The sequence below is a fragment of the Cetorhinus maximus genome, chromosome 1 (genome assembly GCF_964194155.1).
Source record: "Cetorhinus maximus chromosome 1, sCetMax3.hap1.1, whole genome shotgun sequence".
NCBI lineage: Eukaryota > Metazoa > Chordata > Chondrichthyes > Lamniformes > Cetorhinidae > Cetorhinus > Cetorhinus maximus.
The window spans coordinates 235,438,232-235,465,357 of NC_135879.1; the positions used below are offsets into that span (position 1 = coordinate 235,438,232).

General features: G+C 47.8%; 1 protein-coding gene across 1 annotated transcript in view; it reads left to right on the forward strand.

The window, feature by feature from the left end:
* The window catches only part of LOC144687966 (sperm flagellar protein 1-like), an 85,314-nt gene that overhangs the window by 50,060 nt on the left and 8,128 nt on the right, over window positions 1-27,126 (forward strand). The window contains exons 4-5 of the mRNA XM_078554629.1: window positions 8,092-8,131; window positions 20,143-20,230. Of these exons, the coding sequence (XP_078410755.1) occupies window positions 8,092-8,131; window positions 20,143-20,230 (128 nt within the window). The remainder of the gene's footprint in view (window positions 1-8,091; window positions 8,132-20,142; window positions 20,231-27,126) is intronic.

Here is a 27,126-nt window from a genome sequence, read left to right on the forward strand (position 1 = left end):
AGTGCTGCAGGGGAACCGGTGGATGTACTCTAGTTAGATTTCCAGAGGGCATTTGATAAGGTGCCACATCAAGGGCGGAATTTTCCGAGCCCGCTGGCGGCAGGCGTGATAGGTGGTGTGCATGGAAAACATGGCAGGACCTGCTTCATGGCGGCGTGAAAGCAGGTCGCAATCTTCCGCTCAGCTCCCCGCCGACAGGCCGCTTTTGCCACCATTGGTCGGTGGGGAGCTAAGTGTAATACATTAGCAGATAATTAAAAGGCCATCCCACCAGGCTCTTGGAACCCCGCTGTATTGTCCGTCCATGTCAGCGGGAAAGCGCGCCGACATGTTTCACAACAGCACGCAGGTGACACGCACTTGGCGGCCTTCACTTTGGGGGAACTGAGGTGAGTGAGCAGTAGCGTTCTCCACAGCTCACCCGTTGTTTACAGGCATCACGGGTGCCAGGGGATGAGGGCAACTGATGCCTGGCCCCAGAGGCGATTGCTGAGGGGTGGAGAAGGGGGTGGTGGATGGTGTCTGGGGGCAAGTGCTGGTCAGCCTCGGAGGCGACTGCTGAGGATGGGGGAGGGGTCAAATGCTGCCCTGGCGCTGCATTCCGCACACAGGCAATGGAGGAGGGGGGCAGGGTAAGTGAGTGGAGTGGCCTCACATTAGGGACACCTGGTAAACTGACCAGGCCTCAGCAACTAAGACAGATCAGGTGCAACCACAGTGATATGATTGGGGTCGGGCTCCTAGCCTGCCCGCCCATGCAAGCAACGTGGAGGCTCCAAAGGTCCACCAAGTGCTCCATACCTTTACCACCCCCCAGCTCCCCCCAATCACCCCCTGAAACAGACTTCGAGGCCGCCACCACTTTATTGGCGCGGAACAGTTGATCTGCACACGTTGTACAATCTCCTCGCCAATGCTGGCCATGTAGCAGTCACTGCTGGAGGTGCTCACAGCCCCTTCCAATCTCAGCATCCTGGTTTGGACCAGTGTCCACTATATCACAGTTTGACAGGGCAGCAGTGCAGTGCACTCATCTCTGACCATCCATGGGGTGACCAGCACTCTCCAGGAAGCATTAAGGGGCAGTCACACAGGGGCAGGAAAGGTGCTAAGCAGAGCCATGATAACCATGTCTCTCCCTCTCTATCTTTCCGGCTGCAGGAGGAACACATCAGGATCATGGATCCTGGTGACCTATTTGTATGTCTGATGGCCTACAGAGATGATAGGAGATGGAGGAGAAAGCAACTGAGACACCTGCCTTTTATCTTGTGCAGAAAGGTTTCACATCTGAGTGACAAGAAAACTGCTCATCAGAACAAGGAGCCACAGGCAGGGAGACATTCTTAGGAGTTTATTGACAATAGTGAACAGTATGTACAGGTGATCAACACCCGTGGCCAGGCTGTGCCACTTCTTTTACCTAACTTTCCTAACCCTGCCACTACGTCTTGGTGCTCCCTGGACAACCACAGCAGAGGTGGAGGCAGCCTTCTGACTGTGACACCCTGTCTATGATGAATGTTGTGGGCGTCCTCTGGAGGGCCAAGACTTGGAGGGTCCAAGCCTGCTTTCAGGGTCTTGCTGTGTGGCAGTGGCACCCTCCTTGGCCTGTGAAGCTGGCTCTGCGGAGGTCACAGGAAGATGGGATTCGGATGGGCCGGTCACTCCCGGAGTCAACTGGCCGGATGGCCCCGGAGTGTGCACGTGCTGATCCTCCTCCCCTGGATGACTCCATGAGCGGAAGGGGTAGCTGGATTGAGATCAAGCACCCCTCTCGCGTGCGAACTGTTGGAGGCCAACTATGGCATCAGCGATGGAGTTAAGCCCATGCAGCAGTGCAGGAGTGACGTCCTGGACCAAGGTCTCCATGGCGGCCGCCATCCTGCCAGTGTTGTCCCCGGTGCATTGCAATGCCAGCTCTATCACCTCAGCCTGAAGACGGACGGACTGTTCCATCGTGAGGATGTTTCTTCTTGTGGGAGAACCTAGGACTAGGGAGTCACGGTTTAAAAATAAGGGGTCGCTCATTAATACAGAGATAAGGAGAAATTGTTTCTCTCAGAAGGTCCTGAGTCTTTGGAACTCTCTTCCTGAAAAGGCAGTGGAAGCAGAGCCTTTGAATATTTTTAAGACAGAGCTAGATAGATTCTTGATTATCGGGGGTAGGTGGGAGCTTACAGTCAGTTCAGCCATGGCCTTATTAACTGGCAGAGGAAGCTTGAAGGGCCAAGTGGCCTACTCCTGCTCCTAGTTTGTATGTTTGTGCATATATTCATATGCCACCAGAGGGCCCCATGCCAGGTCGCAGTGAAAATGAACCAGGGGATACAAAAATACAGTGCATAATCCGATACCTAGACAGTCATCAATTATTTGTCAGCAACCTACCTCATGGTGTTGATGAGACAGATCTGAAAGCATTTTTCACAGGATAGGCAATGTGATGGACCTCCATGTTATTTCCAAAGCTAATTTGGATAGTACTAAGTAAGCATCCAAATACTTCGTCTATTTAGAAAACTACAAAAGAGCTGTGAAGTCACAGCATGGGATTGTACAAACAATTAACATGCCCACCTGGTCTCTTTTGTTGTGCTCTATATGATATGAAATTATTTCCTCTCCTATTTTAGTGCGGGCATTCTCCACATTGATGGAGAAAGTAACTGAGGTTGAAGGTGTTAACATCTTTTCTGCCAAAATCCCTAAGCATAGTCTCAAAGCTGAGTTTGAAACATCTTAAATAAAAACATCTTAAATCAAAAGGTGTGAAACTTGTAAGTGTTAATGTCCAAACAGACTTGGGTGTGCTTGTACAAGGAATGCACAAATTCCTACAACCTGCAAGTTAGCCTGCAGGTGCAGCAAGCAATGAGGAAGACGGATGGCATGTTGGCCTTTATTGCAAGGGGATTAGAGTACAAGAATAAATAAGTGTTGCTTTGATTGTACAGGATTTTGGTGAAACCACATCTGAATATTGTGTGCAGTTTTGGTCTCCACATTTAGGAAAGGATATCTTGTATTGGAGGCAGTACAGCAAAGGTTCTCGAAATTGGTCCCAGGGATGAGAGGGTTGTCTGATGATGAGAGGCTAAGTAATTCTTTAGAGTTTAGAAGAATATATTTAAGAGGGAAGTGGATAGATTTCTAGACTCTAAAGGCTTCAAGGGATATGGAGAGAGTGCAGGAGAATGGCGCTGAGATAGAGGATCAGCCATGATCATGTTGAATGGAGCAGCAAGCTCCTAAATAATTGAAGGATGAGAGGCGACCTCATTGAACTGTACAAGATCCTGAAAGGGCTTGATAGGGTAGATGCTCAGAGATTCTTTCCACTGGTTGGGGAGTCTAAAACAAGGGGACACAGCTTCAAGGCAAGGGGCCAATTATTTAGGGCATAGAAACATAGAAAATGTCATTTGGCCCTTCGAGCCTGCTCACCCAATCAGTATGATCATGGCTGATCCTTTATCTTAACGTCATACTCCTGTGCTCTCCCCAACCCCTTGATGCCTTTAGAGTCCAGAAATCTCTCTATTTCCTTCTTAAATATATTTGGTGACTTGGTCTCCACATCCTTCTGTGGTAGAGAATTCTATAGGTTCACCACCTGCTGAGTGAAGAGGTTTCTCCTCATCTCAGTCCTAAGTAGTCTATCCCGTATCCTGAGACTGGGACCCCTTGTTCTAGACCTCCCAGCCAGAGGACATATCGTCCCTGCATCCATTCTGTCCATCCCTGTCAGAACTTTATATGTTTCAATGAGATCTCCTCTCATTCTTCTAAACTCCAGTGAATACAGGCCTAGTCGGCCAATCTTTCCTAATATGACAATCCTGCCATCCCAGGGATCAGTCTGGTGAACCTTCGCTGCACTCTATTCTATGACAAGTATATCCTTTCTTGGGTAAGAAGACCAAAACTGCACACAATACTCCAGGCATGGTCTCACCAAGGCCCTGTACAACGACAGTAAGAGATTATTGCTCCTGCATTCAAGTTCTGTCTCAATGAAGGCCAATATACCAATTGCCTTCTTAACTGCTTGCTGCATCTACATATTTGCTTTCAGTGATTGGTGTACAAGGACATCCAGGTCCCTTTGTACATCAACATTTCCCAATTTATCACCATTTAAAAAAATACTCTGTCATCCTATTTTTCCTACCAAAGCGGATAACTTTACACTTATTGACATTATACTGCATCTGGCTTGTATTTGCCCACTCACACAACCTGTTTTATTTGCCTTGAAGCCTCTTAACAACCACCTCATTGCTCACATTCCCACAAAGCTTCGTGTCGTCAGCAAACTTAGAAATATTACATTTGGTTCCCTCATCCAAATCATTGATATATATTGTGCATAGCTTGGGCCCAAACACTAATCCCTGCGATACCCAACTAGTCACCGCCTGTCACTCCAAAAAAGACCCATTTATTCAGAACCATAGAACACTACAGCACAGAAAACAGGCCATTCGGCCCTTCTAGTCTGTGCTGAAATATTATTCCGCTAGTCCCATTGACCTGCACCTAGTCCATAACCCTCCAGACCTCCCCCATCCATGTATCTATCTAATTTATTCTTAAAACTTAAGAGTGAGCCCGCATTTACCACGTCAGATGGTACCTCGTTCCACACTCTCACCACTCTCTGAGTGAAGAAGTTCCCCCTAATGTTCCCCCTAAACCTTTCCCCTTTCACCCTAAAGCCATGTCCTCTCGTGTTTATTTCTCCTAATCTAAGTGGAAAGAGCCTACTCGCATTTACTCTGTCTATACCCCTCACAATTTTGTAAACAAAGTTCCTACTCTCTGTTTCCTGTCCGCTAACCAATTCTCAATCCTTGCCAATAGATCTAAGCTCTGCAGTCCGGCCACATCCAGTCGCTAATGGTGGTGGACATTTAAACAACTCACTGGAGGAGGAGGTTCCACAAATATCCCCATCCTCAATGATGGAGGAACCCAGCACATCAGTGCAAAAGCATTTGCTACAATCTTCAGCCAGAAATGCCGAGTGGATGATCCATCTTGGCCTACTCCGGAGGTCCCCAGCATCACAGATGCCAGTCTTCAGCCAATTCGATTCACTCCACACGATATCAAGAGATGACTCAATGCACTGGATACTGCAATGGCTATTGGCCGTGACAGTATTTTGGCAAAAGTACTGAAGATTTGTGCTCCGGAACTTGCCGTGCCCCGAGCCAAGCTGTTCCAGTACAGCTACAATGCTGGCACCTACCTGGCTATGTGGAAAATTGCCCAGGTATGTCCTGTACACAAAAAACAGGACAAATCCAACCCGTCCAATTACCGCCCCATCAGTCTACTCTCCATCATCAATAAAGGAATGGAAGGGGTCATTAACAGTGCTATCAAGCGGCACTTGCTTAGCAATAACCTGCTCACTGATGCCTAGTTTGGGTTCCGTCAGGGCCACTCAGCTCCTGATCTCATTACAGCCTTGGTTCAAACATGGACAAAAGAGGTGAACTTGCAACGTGAGGTGAGAGTGACATCAAGGCAGCATTTGACAGAGTATGACATCAAGGAGCCCTAGCAAAACTGGAGTCAATGGGAATCAGGGGGAAAGCTCTCATTTGGTTGGAGTGATACCTAGCACAAAGGAAGGTGGTTATGGTTTTTAGAGGCCAGTCATCTCAGCTCCAGGACATCACTGCAGGAGTTCTTTAGGGTAGTGTCCTAGGCCCAACCATCTTCAGCTGCTTCATCAATGACCTTCCTTCCATCATAAGCTCAGAAGTGGAGATGTTCGCTGATGATTGCACAATGTTCAGCACCATTTGCGACTCCTCAGATACTGAAGCAGTCCATGTCCAAATGCAGCAGGATCCGGACAATATCCAGCCTTGGGCTGCCAAGTGGCAAGTAACATTCGCGCCACATAAGCCAGGCAATGACCATCTCCAACAAGAGAGAATCCAAGCATCACCCCTTGATGTTCAATGGCGTTATCATCACTGAATCCCCTACTATCAACATCCTGGGGGTTACCATTGACCAGAAACTGAAATGGGCTAGTCATATAAATACTGTGGCTACAAGAGCAGGTCAGAAGCTAGGCATCCTGTGACAAGTAACTCCCCAAAGCCTTTCCACCATCTACAAGGCACAAGTCAGGAGTGTGATGGAATTCTTTCACTTGCCTGGATGAGTACAGCTCCAACAACGCTCAAGAAGCTTTACACTATCCAGGACAAAGTAGCCTGCTTGAGTGGCACCACATCCACAAACATTCACTCCTTCCACCACCAACACACAGTGGCAGTTGTGTGCACCATCTACAAGATGCACTGCAGGAATTCACCAAGGCTCCTTCGACGTCACCTTCCAAACCCACAACCACTACCATCTAGAAGGACAAAGGCAGCATATAGATGGGAACACCACTACCTGGAAGTTCCCCTCCAAGCCATTCACCATCCTGACTTGGAAATATATCGCCGTTTCTTCACTGTTGCTGGGTCAAAATCCTAGAACTCCCTTCCTAACAGCACTGTGGGTGTACCTACACTACATGGACTGCAGTGGTTCAAGAAGGCAGCTCACCACCACCTTCTCAAGGGCAACTAGGGATGGGCAATAAATGCTAGCCCAACCAGCGAAGCCCACATCCCATGAATGAATAAAAAATATCCAAATACACCACATCCACTGGTTCTCCCTTATCTATTCCACTCGTTACCTCCTCAAAAAACCCCAGCTATTTGTCAAACATGATTTCCCTTTCATAAACGCATGTTGACTTTGTCTAATCCCGTTGATATTTTCTAAGTGTCCTGTTATCACATCCTTCATAACAGACTCTAGTATTTTCCCTACATCTGAGGTTAGGCTAACCAGTCTGTAATTCGTTATTTTCTCCTTCTTGAAATAGTGGGGTTACATTTTCCACCCTCCAATCTGCTGGGACTGTTCCAGAATCTACAGAATTTTGGAAGATGACAACCAACACAACCACTATTTCCATGGCCACCTCCCTTAGTACCCTGGGATGTAGATTATTGAGCCCTGGGGATTTATCGGTTTTCATTAATTTCTCCAGACTATTGTTTTAGTAATACTAATTTCCTTCAATTCCTCCTTCTCACTAGACCCTTGATTCCCTAGTATTTCTGGGAAGCTATTTGTGTCTTCCTCTGTGAAGACAGAACTAAGGAAGTTGTTTAATTGCTCTGCCATTTCCTTGTTTTCTATTATAAATTCTCCCGTTTCAGACTAAGGGTCTACATTTGTCTTCACTAGTCTTTTTCTTTTTACATACTTAAAGAAGCTTTTACAGTCTGCTTTTATGTCCCTTGCAAGTTTACTTTCATATTTTTCCCCTCTTAATCAATCTCTTGTCCTCCTTTGCTGAATTCTAAACTGCTCCCAATTCTCAAGCTTGCTACTCTTTCTAGCAGCTTTATATGACTCCTCTTTGGATCTAATACTATCCTTAATTTCTTTTGTTATCCATGGTTGAGCTGCATGGTTGGACTGAGATGAGAAGAAATTACTTCACTCTAAGGATTGTGAATCTTTGGGATTATCTCCCCCATAGGGTATGGTTGCTCTATCGTTGAGTACATTTACGGCTGGGATCGACAGTAAGTAAATGATATGGGGGGCAGGCAGGAAAATGGAATTGATGCCCAAAAACATCCACGATCATATTGACTGATGGCTAGGTGGGCCATATGGTGTATTCCTGCTCCTGTTTCTTGTGTTCTCGTATAGAACTATAAAGCACTTTTAGCATCATCAAACATCCCAATACATTTCACAGAAGCATTGATAAACAAGATTGGACACGTGAGGAGATATTACGGTAGATGAGCTTGGTCAAAGAGGTAGGCTTTAATAAGAATCTTAAAGGAGGAAAAGAGGGGTAGAGAGGCAGAATGCTTAGGGCCTAGGCAACTGAAGGGACGGCTGCCAGTGATGGAGCGATTAAAATCTGGAATGCCCAAGGGGCCATGGCTGGTTTCAAATTTCAATCTCATCTTTACTCATTTTGTTGTAACACTGCTGAAAGGAGTGTTTCCAATAACCTTTTCGCCTTGTTTTTCATAGGACCATGAGTATTATAGCACAGCAATGGAACAAGACATAGGTAAGAGTTTATTTACAATGTAAAATAGATATATAGCTAAAATCTCTGAGAATTGTCAATTTGCAAAAAAAACGCTTTTACTCGGAATAAATTGGTGTTCAGTTTCATGTGAATGTTCGCATTGATTTTCCAGTATGTGCAGTGTTGAAATTTTTAATCCTCCTTTAATTGGAAATGAATGAAAGAAGGGAGGGACATTATTGCACAAAAAAAACTATCTTCAGTCTGAAGTATGTAGCTTCTATGGAAACTGCTCTTGGAGTAATTATTAACCACAATCTTTTAACTAAAGTTGGGCGTGCATTTTTTTTTAAAAATTCATTCACGGGTTGTGGGCTTCGCTGGCTGGGCCAGCATTTATTGCCCATTCCTAGTTGCCCTTGAGAAGGTGGTGGTGAGCTGCCTTCTTGAACCGCTGCAGGCCATGTGGTGTAGGCACACCCACAGTGCTGTTAGGGAGGGAGTTCCAGGATTTTGACAGTGACAGTGAAGGGAGGGTGATATATTCCAAGCCAGGATGGTGAGTGGAACCTCCAGGCGGTGGTGTTCCCACGGGCTGAATTTTTCATCCCGTGGCCAGGCCCGCACCCGACCTGAATGGGAGTAAGATAGTGCGCGGTGACATCGGCCCAGCATCCCGACATCGTCGCGCACTCGCCTGATATTTCAATCAGCAGGCACGTGCGGCTGCTGCCAGAGCAGCGTCCGCCATTAATTAACATGGCCACTTAAGGCCATTAACAATCCAATTGCCTGTGATTTTTCATTGCTCGTGCGATTTTCTGCTCGTCACACGGGCAAAACGGGCAGGTGGCCAGTCGACGTTTTCACAAACCTCATCCAAGGGCGGGATAAAAAGGGTCACAGCATTGCCAGTGTGAGCAGTGAGCAGATTTGGAGATAGTTTGCAGCTGGTTGCCTGTTGGCACTTGGCAGCTTGATCTCTGTTTGGGGCTTCATTCTTAGCATTTCCAGGCCTCGTTTCAGGGCTCATTGCTGTCGGCCAGGCCCCCAGAGGATTCAGACCACGTTGACCCTTCCAGGTATCAGACAGCCTTCCTTTACCCTGGTAATGGCGATTGTGGTCTCCACTGGAGGCACCTCCTTTGAGGAGGAAGAGAGGGGCAGAAAGGAGAGGAGGCCAGGTGTCCCAGTGCAGCTTGCAGGGGTGCAACCTATGGGAGGAGAGGTGCAAACACAAGGGGCATAGGGCCAGCAGGTAGTCCAAGGCTGAAGGGGCCTTAGAAGATGCCACTATCCTGCTGCTCGGGTTTACAGGCGATGATGCAGCTACCTCAACATGTCTGAGGTGCAGTGCCGAAAAAGGCTCCGCCTCCCAAGGGAGACCGTGATCTCCATTTGCCAGATGATTGGGCCTGAAATCAGCTCCGACTTTATGGATGGACACCCCATGCCAGTGGCTCTGAAGGTCACAGTGGCCCTCAACTTCTATGCCTCCGGCCCTTCCCAGGTCTCAGTGGGGGATCTGTGTGGAGTGTCCCAATCAGCTTGTCCATAGTTGCGTCAAGCTGGTGACAGAAGCTCTGTCAGACGGGTATTGACTTTTATTCTTTACCGTACGGACAAAGCCAACCACGCTGAGTGAGCCAGAGGCTTTGCAGCAATTGCTGGGTTCTCCCGTGTCCAGGGTGCCATCAACTGCACACGTGTGGCCATCAAGGTGCCAGCGGGTCAGCCGGGTGCCTTTGTCAACAGGAAGGGATTTCGCCCCATGAACGTGCAAATAGTTTGTGACCATAGGATGCAGATTTTGCAAGTCTGTGCAGGGTACCCAGGCAGCTCCCATGATACGTACATCCTCAGGCACTCCCAGATGCCGAGGCTGTTCAGTGCTCCACCTTGACTGGATGGATGGCTGCTGGGTGACAAGGGCTATCCCCTCAAAATATGATGATGCCTCTCCGCCACCCAAGAACAGAGGCAGAGAAGAGTTACAATATGAGTCATGGCTCCACAAGGGCGGTGGTAGAGAGGACCATAGTTCTTCTCAAGATGCACTTCCGAATCCTGGACCATTCATAGGGAGCACTACAGTATCCCCCAGAGTGGGTTGCACACTGCGCTCTCTTACAATCTGGCACTGGCAAGGGGGTCCCACTGGATGAAGGGGATCCTGACACAGCTGCACAGGCCACAGATGATGAGTCCAGTGGTGAGTCCAAAGAGGAGCACGGTGAGGAGAACGCTGAGGGCATGGAGCCAGACCTTGGTAACCTCCAGGGAGGCAGGGACTCCAGGGTAGCCTTGATCCAATGCTTTTTCAGCTAGGCTACCAAAGATCAGCTTCAAATGCATGCCAGGGCTTCCTCTTCCACCCCGGATAGGATACATTCATTTGAACACAAAGAACACTCAGCACCTGTGCAATAAAGTTCAGAGCCACGTGTACATATTGGCGTACCCTGCACCAATAAAATAAAAAGGTGAAGCACACTCAGGCTATGATGGCAAAAACAAAGTTTATATCATTTTGACAATTATAGATTATGTACATAAACCTCTTTTGTCTTAATTTCCAGACCAGTATATATTAATTAAACATAAATGAACATAAAACTCACCTGTGACCTGTCCCTTTTGTGCTCATGGTGCCTTTAACTTATGCTTGCGAGTGCTAAGTGCTCCCTCCTCACTGGCACCAGCATTGGAGACAGCCTGCTGACCATGCTGCCTTGTTGGCCTTGATAACCTTGGTGGTTGTCTTCTGGCCAGTGGAGGCTGTGTTCTCCCCGCCTGGAAGGGAGTGGCCAGTGCCACGGCTGACGCCCAGTCGCCGCAGCCTCATCAGATGCCATGGTCACTGGCAGAGGGGCGGGAGGAGCTGCTGCCATCATCCAGAGCGCCCTGAGAGGAGCCCGCTGAGACGACAGGCAGCTTGTGCGCCAACGTGAGGTTGCTATGGACCTCCCTGCTTGCCATTGATGGTCGGGAACCTAACTGGGATACTGGGTGGCTCATCCATCTCCCACACTGACACTGAACACCTGAGGGCTTGCAGATCCAAGCACAACCTCAGGAACCCCTCATTCTGTCCCTGGAGCAGCCTCTCAATAAGAGTCTCCACTCTCTCAATGGAGAAGGCAGTGTGCTCGCCCATGACGGTCAACGCTGTGCTCATGTTCCGCATGGACTTCTCCATCATGGAGACCATGGCACACAGACCCTCATGGATCTCCGCTAGATCCTCTCGCACATCTCGCTCAACATCCAGCATCTGCTGTCTAATGGACAACTCCAGAGGCTCACAATCAGCCATCAACTGAGCAGTGCCCTGGTCTCCAGCAGTCCTCTGACTGCCAGTGCCCTGGGCACTCTCTGCCTCCACATACACCTCAAGCGAGTGTGGTGCCCTCACCAATGTGTACTGAGATACGAACTGCCGATCTAATGCCCACCAAAGTACTGGTATCTGCGCTGGTGCCTGCTTTAGAGAGCGGATGTGACGCAGATGACAATGATGCCCACTGGTCCTCCAGCGTCAGGGGTGGCCCTTTGGGGTCTCAGATGGTAAATGCCTGCTGGAAAACCTAAAAAGGAGAAGAAGGACATAACATTAGTTTGTCATCACACTGTCACTGTGCATGCCAGGCACCCTGGTGAGACAATGGAGATCTGCATCATGGTGCCATCATCTTCCAACGATCAATGGGGACTCCAGGTTCTAGGCTCACATCCATGAGGAGACTGCACTAGAATGGTTGCACAATCCAAAAGTCTCCCCTCTGTGCACTGTGCTCTTACGTTCGTACCCCTGCCTCTCCACGCCTCGTTACACAGGGAGCGTGCTGGCTCTCGAGCTCCAGGGCATCTTGCTCGAACCAGGAGAACATCAGCAGGTTTGGTGGGCCTCCGCCTGTACATGCCCTCTCGGCTTGGTTATGGTTTGTCTTCTCCTGAAAGGACAGAGAAGCATTGATTAATCCACTCTCTACCTGCAGCACTATTGCAGCCTGGCCAACCCCAGCTGAGGAACACCTCACAGGGCACATCAGAGACGTGAACCTCAAGCCGCAAGGCACTCAGTCCAAGCAGCCAGGGCTCACTCAACCCCTTGGCCAACTCCGACTTGATTGACAATTGGAACTCAGACTCTAACACTCCTGAGGTCCATGGTGGGAGGGCCACACCTTAACGCTTCTGCACACTGACCCATGCCAACATGGTACTCACCCTTCTTGAGGGCAGTAGGTCATTGAAGCGCTTCCGGCACTGCACCCATGTATGCCGCACCACGTCAGGGCTGCTCATCAGGCTGCAACCTCCTCTCATGCCCTCTTGGTGAGGTGTGGCCTCCTCCCATCTCTCAAGACAACGGTGTCCCTCCTGGCAGCCACCTCCTCCAGCAGGACCACGAGGCATTAATCCAAAAAGCGGGGGCTGAGTGCATACCCGACCTGCCCACCTGCCTGGCGTTTGCTGCCGTACTCGAGTGCATCTTCAAAACGGTAGCCAGACGTCCTTCCCTGGTAGCCTTTCTGGAGCAGCTTAGGCCTTCTTTATACCAGCCACCAGGTCGCCATTGGGCCTGGCGGCAAACAGGCCCTTCGGCCCTTCACGTCCAGTGATGAGCGTGTTTCACACTGGGTGGGCCTTAATTGGCCCACCAGCGTTAAATTGTGGCTGGGTCCTGATCGTGAGTGGTGGCCGGTTTTGCAGCCGCTCCCAGGCCTGCCCACCATGCCCGCCCGACAACGGCAAAATCCAGCTCTATATGTCTACTGCTCTTGTCCTTCTAGATGTTAATTTCTGCAGTGCATCTTTAGATGGTACACACTGCTGCCACTGTGTGTCGGTGGTGGAGTGAATGTTTGTGGATGTGGTGCCAATCAAGCGTTGCTTTGTCCTGGATGGTGTCAAGCTTCTTGAGTGTTGTTGAAGCTGCACACATCCAGGCAAGGAGAGAGTATTCTATCACACTCCTAATTTGTGCCCTTTAGATGGTGGACAGGCTTTGGGGAGTCAGGAGGTGAGTTACTTGTCACAGGATTCTTCACCTCTGACCTGCTCTTGTAGCCACAGTATTTATATGGCTAGTCTAGTTCAGCTTCTGGTCAATGGTAACCCCCAGGATGTTGATAGTGGGGGATTTAGCGATGGTAATGCCATTGAATGTCATGGGATGATGGTTAGATTCTCTCTTGTTGGAGATGGTCATTGCCTGGCACTTGTGTGACACGAATATTACTTTCCACGTGTCAGCACAAGCCTGGATGTTTTCCATGCTTTGGAGATGGACTGCTTCAGTATCAGAGTAGTTGCGAATGGTGCTGAACATTGTGCAATCATCAGTGAACATCCCCACTTCTGACCTTATGACGGAAGTAAGGTTATTGATGAAGCAGCTGAAGATGGTTGGGCCAAGGACACTACCCTGAGGAACTCCTGCAGTGATGTCCTGGAGCTGAGATGGCTGACCTCCAACGACCACAACTATCTTCCTTTCTACTAGGTATGACTCCAACCTGCGGAGAGTTTTCCCTGTTATTCTCATTGATTCCTGTTTTGCTAGGGTTCTTTGATGTCACACTCGGTCAAATGCTGCCTTGATGTCAAGGGCAGTCACTCTCACCTCACCTCAGGAGTTCAGCTCTTTTGTCCATGTTTGAACCAAGGCTGTAATGAGGTCAGGAGCTAAGTGGCCCTGGTGGAACTGGGCGTCAGTGAGCAGGTTATTGCTAAATGCCACTTGATAGCACTGTTAATGACCCCTTTCTTCACTTTACTGATGATGGAGAATAGACTGATGAGGCGGCAATTGGCTGGGCTAGATTTTTCCTGCTATTTGTGTACAGGACATACCTGGGCAATTTTCCACATTGCTGTAAGGGGACGGTTTATACACATAGTATTAAGATCCCAACTTCGGCCTGAATTTTCTGACCCCATTGGCGCCAGGTGTCATGATGGGCAGGGGGTAGGGGGGGAAACAATATGGCACATAGGCCAAAAATCGGTTTCACGCCGTCATGAGCCAGTTTGCAATCGTCCTCTCCACCCATCAATGACGGTCACGTTTCCCACCACCACACGTGAGGAACCTAATTCCAATACTTTAACATCTCATTAAGAGCCCTGCTCGCTTGAATCATCCTCCCACAGTAAATTTACCACCCACATTGGCTTGACTTCAGAACAGCGTGCTTCACGACTGCCATTCAAAGGCATGCAACTGATGCACCTGAGGTGACCTGAACTCGAAGGGAACTTGGAGGTGAGTGCACATAGCCTTGCGCAGTGCCCACAAGCATCGCCCGTGGGACATCAAGAAAGAGGCGGTATGCATTCACAGGGGGCACAGACAAGTTGCTTCTTCCTGGCGGTGCCGGGGCAAGGGCTCCAGGCCGGGGATGGGTGACAGTGGGGGGGCGAGGCAGCACAGACTGAAATAAGTACTCACGCACTTGCCGGCAGGGTCGGGGGCAAGGCAGCACAGACTGAAGAAAGTACTCAAGCACATGCCGGGGCGGGGGTGGTGGGGTTGGCGGGGGTGGGGGTGGGGGGGTGGGGTGGGGAGGTGAGAAAAGCGGCCACACACCTGGAAAAGCTTGTCAAAAGTGAGCATTCTTTCGCAGCTGCAGCTGAGATGGTTCAGCTGCAGCTCCATTGTCATGCTTGGAGTCAGGCCTCTGAAACTTTTCTGTCCACTCAAGCAACGCAAAAGCATGAAAGTGCCACCAAATGGTCCAGAACTTTTCACCCCTCAGACGCAGACTGCAAATTAATGTGCGTTTTAGGGGGCCACAGAGCAATTGGCTGACTGGGCAAGTTGTAGAATCCCCTTGCAAAAGGCAGCCATAGCGCTGCCACTGGCAGAGGCACTTACATCCCCTTAAAGTTTGGACCAGTATCCATCATGGTTCAAGCTAACAGCACAGCCTTGCATTGTGTGTTAGGAGAATGCCTGCACCTGAGCTGAGAGCACGGCATGCAGCCTAGTGACTGAAGCTGCTGCCAATCAGTCAAGTGGAATGGGACAGAGGTGAGAGGTGGTTTCGGACAGCCACTGAGCGCACAATAAACTGGCGATCCTAGTGGTGACCATCACTCTCCTGCATTCGTGAAGGCACCTTCAGACTTAAGAGAGGTTCTTAGGTCACCTATGCTGCCCACGCATCTCCCTCTTTGATCCTGAAGGAGGAGAACATCAGGATCATGGAGCCTGGTGATTCAGCAATATGCCTCATGGCTTACAGGGAGAAGAGAAGAAGAAGAGAGCGGGGGAGGCACCTGGTTCAGCAAAGGGAGGAGCACCTCCTCAAGCTGAAGGGGCACATGCACACGCAGCTGAAGATCCATAGTGAGCCATCGCTCATAGGTGCCTTGCTAGACCCAGGGTCTATAGACAGCGCTTGTCATTCCTGCAGATGACTAAGAACCAGTGTCACTGAAGACTGCGCATACCTCGGGAACTGATTGGTCACATATGCCACCTGCTGCAGGATTTGGTGCCACAGGGATATGGAGGGCATCCACTTACAGCGCTGTGAAAGTGACCGTGGCGCTCAATATTTATGCAAGTAGCTCCTTCCACCGCTCCACAGGTAACCTACGCGGGATCTCACAAGCCTCCACGCACAAGTATATCCAGGAGGTCACGGACACAACCTTCGTGAAGGCACAGAAGTTTGTGCATTTCGCCCTGGATCAGGAAAGTAAGGAAGCAAGAGCACTAGGATTTGCGCAAATCTCTGGTTTTCCACTGGTGCAGGGTGCCATTGACTGCACTCACATGGTGCTTAGACCTCCGTGACAGCAAGCAGTCAACTACGTCAACCGCAAGGGCTTCCACTCACTGAATGTTCTGCTGGTGTGCAACCACAACAGACACATCCTACAGGTCTGCGCACGATTCCTAGGTAGTGCCCAACAACTCCTACATCCTAAGCAGTTCTCAGCTCCCTGACACCTTCCAGGGCTTGGAGAGGCTACAGGATAGGCTGTTCTGGGACAAGGGCTATCCACAAAGGACGTGGCTAATGACGCCAGTGCAGCAGCCTCGCAGAGCGACAGCATAACAAGGCTTAGGCCGCGACCTGGACTTTGGTGAAGCAAACAATAGGCATTTTGAAAATGAGATTCCTGTGCCTCGACAAGTCTGGTGGAGCAATGCAGTAGAGCCCCTAGCGGGTGTTGCGCATCATTGTCGCTTGCTCTGCGCTCCAAAACCTGGCGCTGCAACGGTGGGAGGACCTGGCTGAGGCGGAAATGGAGGAGCTACATGTCTCCTCGATGAGGAGGACATCGAAGGGGATGGCGATGATGAGGTCCTCCAAGGTGACGATACTGGCGATGAGGCCTTCGCACTGGCCCCGACAAGGCAGACATGCTCGGGAGGCCCTCATAGCTGCAAGATTTGTGGAGGATGATGACGAGATGCAGTGAGGACAGCCCTGATATCCTTACCTTGCATCTATGATTGTTTGACTCCTGTGTGGCTGATGGCAGCACACATATCCTCAGTGATCAGGCTCATGTCATGGAGATGCAATGGAGACCCTAATAGTCGCTAGATTCCAGGAGGATGATGACGACTTGCAGTGAGGACACTCCGTAGATCTTCACCTAGCCTCTGTGAATGTCTGGCTTCTGCTTGGCTGAGGGCTGCTCACTTGCACTGTGTGATCAGGTTCATATAATAGAGACACAGCCGTGAAACTTTGAATGCACCTGATCCTTTGTCAACCTTCAGCACCTGACCGCTTCAGGAGCACAGCGTCACTGGTCACAGACACTGAAGAGATGGGGGCCAGCCCCACCTGAAAGGTGCTGAGAGCACACAGAGAGAATGACGGAACACTGTGATGCCTGCCCACGACATTCTGGCAGCAATAGAGTCATAGGGTCATAGAAATACACAGCACAGAAGGAGGTGCATTGTATCTATGCTGATCAAAAAAGTGCTATCCAGCCAAATCCCGCTTTCCAGTGTCTGATACATAGCCCTGTAGGTTGAGGCATTTGAAGTGCATATCCATATATTTTATGAAAGCAATTAGACCCCCCACACAAACTCCATTCTCTCGTTACTGACTTCATGCCCCTCTCTGGCAACTGTCTGAGGCTGAGCAGACTGTTTGCAACTTTGGTGTCAAATTTGACCCCCAGATGACCACATATAAATACCATGGCTACAAGAGCAGGTCAAAGGCAAGAATCCTACGACAATTAACTCACCTCCTGACTCCCCAAAGCCTGTGTACGAGGCACAAGTCAGGAGTGTGATGGATTACCCTCCACTTGCCTGGATGAGTGCAGCTCCCACAACACTCAAGAAGCTTGACACTGTCCAGGACAAAGCAGCCACTTGATTGGCACCCCATCCACAAACATTCACTCCCTCCACCACCGACGCACAATAGCAGCAGTGTGTACCATCTACAAGATGCACTGCAGGAATTCACCAAGGCTCCTTTGACAGCACCGTCCAAATTCACGATCGCTGCCATCTAGAAGGATAAGGGCAGCAGATAGATGGGAACACCACCAGCTGGAAGTTCCCTTCCAAGTCACTCACCATCCTGACTTGAAAATATATTGTCATTCCTTCACTGTCGCTGGGTCAAAATCCTGGAACTTCCTTCCTAACAGCACTGTGAGTGTACCTACACCACATGGACTGCAGCAGTTCAAGAAGGCAGCTCACCAACACCTTCTCAATGGCAACTAGGGATGAGCAATAAATGCTGGCCCAGCCAGCAAAGCCCACATCCCATGAATGAATTTTTTAAAAATGCGTGGGCGTTGAGTGGTGCCATGGACAGGATGAGGACACGATCCACAGATGGTGGTGTGTGTGAGAGTGAATGGTAATGTCCCTTGAATTGACAGTGAGTGATATCCTTGTGGATGTGTGATGGTTTTGTGAGTTGAGAGTGATGTGACTTACCCTGGTGGAACGGAGGAGATCTTTCATCCTCTTTTGGCACTGGGTAACTGTCCTCTTTTGTAGGGTATTGGTGCTGACCATGTGTGCCACCGCCTCCTATGTTGGATTGGTGACCTTGCTTGCTGGTCTTCACCCAGAGCAGGGGTAGAGGACTTCACAATGGGCTCCCACTGTGCTCAGTAGGCGAGGGAAAGCTAAATTTGGGGACAACATGTTTCCTCCCCTTGGCAGCCATGTCTTTCCAGCAGCTTTCAATCCTTTAGAAAGTGCTAGGTCTGTGCAGGGGTGCCCTTTAAATATGGCACCCGGATTATTGAAGGCCTGAAGTGACGATGGGGTGGGCGAATCAGAGGTAATCCCGCCAGCGATCTGGAGTGTTTCCAGCACATGCATTATTAATGAGGCGGGACACGGCGGGAATGGGACGACTCGGCATGAAAACCTGCCATTGCGGCCAGCAGATAAAACGACTTTTCTCACGCCCGCAACCGCACTTAGTGCAAATCAGCCCTGATTCCGTCCTTTGAGTCTTCTTGGTTCACAGAGTGCCTCATAACAGGCTATTTGTGCAACTTTTAATTTGTGAGAGTGAAGAGTGTGCTGGTGCCCATAGGAGAAAATGTAGAATGATCAGAATATTCATCTGCCCGATTTAGATCATTGATCTTCTTGGGGAAGTAGCTTGCAGTCCTGTGGGCGAGAGAGGTTGCACTCGACACCTTTAGTGCCTCTCTTCAGATGGCACAAGATACTTTTTTTTGGAGTCTTTTTCCCACTGGCACCCAACTGTCTGTTTCGCCTCTGTTCACTGAAGTGAGTCCAGCTGCTTCTTTGGCAGGCATTCTTGAAAAGTGGTCCAACTCATGAAGTACCCAATCAATTGACCTGCCCATGAACTGAATAAGGCAAGCACTTTCATACTTATCTATTACTCCTTCAACTGGTTGCTGCAATTGTTAATCTGAACTGGCTTTTAATGACTGCACTGGTGTCAGCTGTGGCTCAGTTCATAGCACCCTCGGCTTTGAATCAGAAGGTTGTGGGTTCATGTCCCACTCCCGGAAAAAACCAAGAACTGTGAATGTACTCGAAAGAGTTGAATTTCCAAACACACTAATCCCATTTTACACAGGACTTACACCGGCGATTCCTCTAATGAATATGCACACATTTAACAACTTCTCATGATTATTGAATCGGGTTTAGTTGTTATTTCCTCCAGGATAAATTAGACCACTGATTTTCTCTGCTGGGGCTCACACCTGAAGAATCACTAAGAAATACCAGAAACTGGCATGATCATTGGGAGTCTGGGACTTTAAACCCAAAATTGAATAGCAAACTGCACTACTTGTTTTAAATGTAGACCCTTAAGTGATTTGTCCCCATGTCACATTGTGACTAGTCACACATCCTTGGAATGATCAGGTGGATGAGATGCTAGAAAGCTGTCACCGTCAACTGCCATACCTCAGTGCCTTCAGGAGAGAGCATTGGAAAAATAAAAGTTGTAACCAGATGTGCAAGTATACAGATTGACAGGCATGGCTTTAATTATAAAGGCAAAATACTGCGGATGCTGGAAACCTGAAACAAAAAGAGTGCTGGAAAAACTCAGCAGCTCTGACAGCACCTGTCATCTGAGAAAGACAGAGTTAACATTTCGCATCTATATGACTTCTTCAGAGCTCGGACTAGTTATTGTGTGTCTTTAACTATAGCTTATCTCTCTTTCACTCCTTGACTGTAAATCTCACTCTTGCCACCTGTTCCTCTTCGTTTCTGTGTAACTCCAAGACTACTTGAATGAGAACTATTCTGGAAAAACCTCCCAATGTATTGACATATTTATAGAAAATGCTGGAAAAACTCAGCAAGTCTGGTAGTGTCTGTGGACAGAGAAACGAGGTTAACGTTTTGAGTCCTAATCCAAGCTCTGAAGAAGAGTCATACGGACTCGAAACGTTAACTCTATTCCTCTCTCCACAGATGCTGTCAGACCTGCTGAGCTTTTTCAGCACTTTCTGTTTTTATTTCAGATTTCCAGCATCTGCAGTATTTTATTTTTATATTATATTGACATATTTATTTCATTTCACACAAGGCCAGCTTCCGGCATCACCACGATCAAAGGGCTATGCAACAGAAGATCATCACTATATTCAACTACAAGCTGACCATCCAGCATTGAGGTACTGCCAATCATAATTCTGTGAATAGATAAAAAGGAGTACAGCTGATGACACCAAGTTCAATAGAACACTAAACATAGGTGATAATAGAAAGTTGCGAAATGATATAGGTAGATTAAGTGAGTGGGCCAGGGTATTTTCTAAATAGTGGGAAGCTAGGAACTGTGGGTGAGCAGAGAGATTTGGGGGGTCCACGTACAGAATCACTGAAAGCTGGTGGATATGTCTAAAAATAATTAAAAATGGTAGTGAAATATTTATCTTTATCTTGAGAGGGCTGGAATAGGATGGAGCATAAAGCTAGAGGAGAAGAACAAGGATTTGAAAATGACGATAAGGAATGCATTCTGTGCTGTGGAGAAAGGGTCGCCAGTAGTGCAGGATGGTGGCGATGTGCCAGTACTTTGTGTGGGTGAGGCTGTAGGCTTTAGCATGTTGCTTGTGGAGTTTGCCTGCTTACAGGGCCTGGAACAAGGAGAGGATTAAATGTAACTGCAGGGTAATGATGAGTTCTAGGACTTTAACAAGAAAGGAAAGATGGAGGTGAGGCAATGATTGGAAACTGTGGCAACTCAATCTCTTCACCATGTCTAATTGACCTCACAACCACCTCTGTGCTGTAAGACTACGCATCTGACATTGCCATGGCTGGGTCAGAATTTCTTACTAGTGAATGGTGCGATAATTGAAGCCTTTTATATTGACTCCATCAACTCTGATGTTAAAAGTATAATGCACCAAATCCTACCAAGCCGCTACCATAGAAACATAGAAAATAGGAGCAGGAGTAGGTCATTTGGCTCTTCGAGGCTGCTCTGCCATTCATTATGATGATGGCTGATCCTCTATCTCAACGCCATACTCCCGCGCACTTCCCTTGCCCCTTGATGCCTTTAGAGCCAAGAAACCTATCTATTTCCTTCTTAAATATACTCAGTGAAATGCCTTCTGTGGCAGAGAATTCCATAGGTTTACCACCCTCTGAGTGAAGAAGTTTCTCCTCATCTCAGTCCTAAATGGTCTACCTTGTATCCTGAGACTGTGACCCCTTGTTCTAGACCCCTCAGCAAGAGGAAATATCATCCCTGCATCTAGTCTGTCAATCCCTGTCAGAATTTTATATATTTCAATGACATCCCCTCTCGCTCTTCTAAACTCCAGTGAATATAGGCCTAGTCGGCCCAATCTCTCCTCATACGACAATCCTGCCATCCCAGGAATCAGTCTGATGAACCTTCACTGCAGTTCCTTTGTGGTAAGTATATATATCCTTTCTTGGGTAAGAAGACCAAAACTGCACTCATTACACCAGGTGTGGTTTCACCAAGGCTCTGTACAGCTGCAGTAAGACATTCTTGTCCCTGTACTCAAGTCCTCTCGCAATGAAGGCCAACACACCATTTGCCTTCTTAACTGCTCGCTGCACCTGCATGCTTGCTTTCAGTGATTGATGTACAAGGACACCCAGGTCCCTTGTACATCAACATTTCCCAATCTATCACCAAATTAAATAATACCCTGCCATTCTGTTTTTCCTACCAAAGTGGATAACTTCACACTTAGTTTCATGTCGTCAGTAAACTTGGAAATATTACATTTGGTTGCCTCATCCAAATAATTGACATTTATTGTGAATAGCTGGGGCCCAAGCACTGATCCCTGCAGTACCCTGTTAGTCACCGTCTGCCACTCCGAAAAAGACCTATTTATTCCTACTCTCTGTTTCCTGTCTGCTAACCAATACAAATCCATGCCAATATATTACCCCCAATCCCATGTGCTTTAATTTTACGCACTAACCTCTTATGTGAGACTTTGTCAAAAGCTTTCTGAAAATCCAAATACACCACATCATTGGTTCTCCCTTATCTATTCTGCTAGTTAATCCTCAAAGAACTCCAGTAGGTCAAACATGATTTCCCTTTCATAAATCCATGTTGACTTTGCCTAATCCCGTTGATATTTTCTAAGTGTCCTGTTATCATATCCTTTATAATAGATTCTAGCATTTTCCCTACTACTGAGGTTAGGCAAACCGGTCCGTAATGCGCTGTTTTCTCCTTCCCTCCTTTGTTAAATAGCGGGGCTACATTTGCCACTGTCCAATCTGCTGGGACTTTTCCAGAATCTACATAATTTTGGAAAATGACAACCATCACATCCACTATTTCCATGGCCACCTCCCTTAGTGCCCTGGGAGATAGATTATCAAGCCCTGGGGATTTATCGGCTTTCAGTTCCATTAATTTCTCCAGCACTACTGTTTTAGTAATACTAATTTCCTCCAATTTCTCCTTCTCGCTAGACCCTTGATTCCCTAGTATTTCTGTGAAGTTATTTGTGTCTTCCTCCGTGAAGACAGAACTAAAGTAGTTCTTTAATTGCTCTGCCATTTCCTCATTTTCCATTATAAATTCTCCTGTTTCAGACTGTAAGGGGCCTATATTTGTCTTTACTAATCTTTTTCATTTACATACTTATAGAAGATTTTACAGTCTGCCTTTATGTTCCTTTTTTTAATGTACCAAGATCTTTGCTTCCAAGTTTTCAAAATTCTTATCTATATCTTCGTCACCTGAGACTCAAGTTCCACAGCGACTTGTTGGTTACCTATCATCAAAGTGTAAACTGTCCAAAGCCTGACTTTCATAGCCGGACCAACCCCAGTTGTCCATGACCTTCGTTCTAGCTAACCTATGTTCACTGCTTTATCCCTAAACCGATCAAATTTAAAATAAAAGCAAAATACAGCGGATGCAGATTATCTAAGTGAAACGTTAACTGTTTCTCTTTCCACTGATGCTGTCAGATCTGCGTATTTCCAACATTTTCTGTTTTATTTCACATTTAAAAACCACTCCCCCTCTTACCTTCACTCTCCACCTGCTGGACCATCAGTCATTTTGGATCCATATTCCTGAGAGCAATCAAAAATATCTCTACTTTTTACATTTTTCCCCTCCTTCAAAAGCCAGCTCAAACCTACTGTTTGCCTATGCCTTTGGCAACCTCCCCTAGTTCTCCTTTCACTTTACAACGTTTATTTTCACCTCTTCGAAATGAACTGAGGTATGTATTTTATTAAGGGTGCACAACCATGCAAGTACTTTTTATGCCTGACACACTGCCTGGCTGCATGCATTCCCTGGTGACATATTGCCTGACTGTGGGTTGCCTGATGGTTGCTTGTTTCCTGGTTGCATGTTCCTAACTGTGTGTGTTGCCTGGTGACACATTGCCTGACTGCGGGTTGCCTGATGGTTGCGTGTTTCCTGGTTGCATGTTCCTAACTGTATACATTCCCTGGTGACACATTGCCTGACTGCGGGTTACCTGATGGTTGCGTGTTTCCTGGTTGCATGTTCCTAACTGTGTGCGTTGCCTGGTGACACATTGCCGGACTGCGGGTTGCCTGATGGTTGCGTGTTTCCTGGTTGCATGTTCCTAACTGTGTGCATTGCCTGGTGACGCGCATTGCCTGACTACACAGGTTGCGTGACTGGTGTCCATTGCCTGGCTGTGTGTGTTGCCTGGCTGTGCATGTGCAAGGAATGGATTGGGCAAAACAAAAACAGAATTACCTGGAAAAACTCAGCAGGTCTGGCAGCATCGGTGGAGAAGAAATCAGTTAACGTTTCGAGTCCTCATGACCCTTCGGCAGAACTCAGTATAGTTAGGAGAAAGGTGAAATATAAGCTGGTCTAAGGTGGGGGGGCGGGGGGAGAGAGAAGTTGAGGGTGGGGTGATTGTGAGGATAAGCAAGCAGTGATAGGAGCAGATAATCAAAAGATGTCACAGACAAAAGGATCAAAGAGGTGTTGAAGGTGGTGATATTATCTAAGAAAAGTGCTAATTAAGAATGGAAGGCAGGATACTCAAGGTACAGCTCTAGTGGGGGTGGGGTGGAAAGACTAACAAAGTTTTAGTTTTAGATTTAAAAATAATGGAAATAGGTGGGAAAAGAAGAATCTATATAAATTATTGAAAAAAAAGGGAGGGGGGAGAAACGGGGTGGGGATGGGGGGAGGGGGAGTTTAAGATCTAAAGTTGTTGAATTCAATATTCAGCCCGGAAGGCTGTAAAGTGCCTAGTTGGAAGATGAGGTGCTGTTCCTCCAGTTTGCGTTGGGCTTCACTGGAACAATGCAGCAAGCCAAGGACAGACATGTGGGCAAGAGAACAGGGTGGAGTGTTAAAATGGCAAGCGACAGGGAGGTTTGGGTCTTTCTTGCGGACAGACCGAAGATGTTCTGCAAAGCGGTCGCCCAGTTTGCGTTTGGTCTCTCCAATGTAGAGGAGACCACATTGGGAGCAACTAATGCAGTAGACTAAGTTAGAGGAAATGCAAGTGAAATGCTGCTTCACTTGAAAGGAGTGTTTGGGCCCTTGGACGGTGAGGAGAGAGGAAGTGAAGGGGCAGGTGTTGCATCTTCAGCGTGGGCATGGGGAGGTGCCATAGGTGGGGGTTGAGGAGTAGGGGGTGATGGAGGAGTGGACCAGGGTGTCCCGGAGGGAACGATCCCTACGGAATGCCGCCAGGGCAGTTTGGTTGCATTCCCTGTGATTCAGAGAAATGGAAACCACCAGCACAGCCTTGCATGCTTTGTTCTGTGCTAGCACAAGTGTCTGCTACCACATGACAGAAAAATTCCACATATACCGTAACTGTTTTGAATAAGAGTCCCAGCCTGAAAGATAATTGTTTGTTACACAATAAACAATTTTGGTAAATTCACTATGGATTCCAAGAAAGTAACTTGATTCAGAGCTGTGACTCAGCTGCTGAAGTATGAAACTTTGGCTACTTCTCATCAACTTAATGGCTGCATGGAAGCAGTAGGATTTTCGAGGGATGTAACCTTCACCCCTTACCCCCCTCCTTTTTGGATAAGTGAGCTATTATGAATAAAGCTTGGCTATATTATTATGATACAAGCAGAGAACTGCAAAACCTCTGCGATGAAATTAGTATCTTTATTGTAACAACACTTAACTAAATCCCCAACCCACCCTTCCCATGCCATTCCCCTCAAGCCATACCTATTCTATTCCTTTCACTCTTATATGATCCCAATCCCATTCCCCATCTCATACTTTCTTCTGAGCTTCTCTCCCGTGCCGTCCCCGTTCCCCCACCCATGCCATTCCACCCCCCCACCATGCCATTTCACCCTCCCCAGACCCATGCTGATTCCCCTTCCCTGTCATCATTAACACACTAGCAATCAAGGTCAGAGATGGCTGTGAGCACTGGACCGGAGCTCAGTAAGTAAGTCTGGGAGCAGCGAAGACCGGGGGCCAGTAGGGAGGCTAGGGAACAGCGGGGGTCAGGGGCCTGTAAAGTAGGCCTGGAGCAAGGAGGCCAGGGGCCTGGTCTCCTTATTTAAGGAAAGGTGTAAATGTGCTAGAAGCAGTTCAGAGAAGGTTTACAAGACGAGTATCAGGAATGGGCGGGTTGTCTAATGAGAAAAGGTTGGACAAGTTATGTAATAGATGGGAAGGCAAGTGGTGAAGATGACACAAAGAGGGATATACAGAGGGATATAGACAAGTGAGTGGGCAGAATCTTGGCAGATGGAATGTAATGTGGGAAAATGTGAGGTTATGCACTTTGACAGGAAGAATAGAGCTGAATATTATTTAAATGGAGAAAGACTGCAGAAGGCTGTAGCACAGAGTGATTTGGGAGTCCTTGTCCATGAATCCCAAAAAGCTAACTTACAAATTCAACCAGTAATAGGGAAGGCAAATGGCCTCTACTTTAATGCCAAGAGTATTACTGGTAAAACGGATGAGTTAAGGGTGAGGATTGACACGTGGAATTGTGATATAGTATCCATCACTGAGACGTGGTTGAGGGAGGAGCAGGATTGGCAGCTCAACATTCCGGGATATAGAATCTTCAGGTGAACAGGGGAGGGGGTAAAAGAGGAGGAGGCGTTGCATTATTAGTTAAGGAATCAGTTACTGTAGTAAGGAGAGATGATATTTTGGAGGGGGCATCAAATGAAGCTTTGTGGGTAGAGCTTAGGAATAAAAAAGGGGCAACCACATTATTAGGTGTTTATTATAGACCCCCAGATAGTCAGCAGGAAATTGAGGAGCAAATATGTGCACACTTCGCAGAGGTGTGTAAAAACTATAACAATAGGGTAATTATTTTTGGTGATTTCAACTTTCCCAACATTAATTGAGATAGACATAGTGTTAAGGGCTTGGATGGAGTGGATTTCTTAAAATCTGTACAGGAGAACTTTTTAGGTCAATATGTGGAGGGTCCAACAAGGGACGGTGCAGTGCTCAACCTAATTCTGGGGAATGAAGCCGGACAGGTGGCTGAGGTGGTGGTGGGGGAGCATTTTAGTGATAGCGACCACAACATGGTACAATTTAAACTTGTTATGGACAAAGAAATAGACAAGTTGCAAAAAAATGTTTTGGATTGGGGAAGAGCGGACTTTAGTAAAATAAGGCAGGACCTGGCTATGGTAGACTGGAAACAGCTACTTGTGCGGAAATCTACGGAGGAGCAGTGGGGGTCGTTCAAAAAGGAAATGGGGTCAACATGTTCCCTCTAGGGTGATAGGAAGGAGTAATAAGCCCAGAGAACTATCGATGACCAGGGATATTCAGGATATGATGAGAAGGAAAAGAGAGGCTTTTAGCAGGTACAAGGGAAGCAAATCAGCGGAGGCATTAGTGGAATACTGTTCTGTTGAAGAGTCATGTGGACTAGAAACGTTATCTGTGCTCCTCTCCACAGATGCTGCCAGACCTGCTGAGTTTTTCCAGGTATTTTTGTTTTTGTTTTGGATAGACTTGGGTTGTTTTCGTTGGAGCAGAGAAGACTGAGGGGTGACCTGATCGAGATGTACCAAGATTATGAGGGGCATGGAC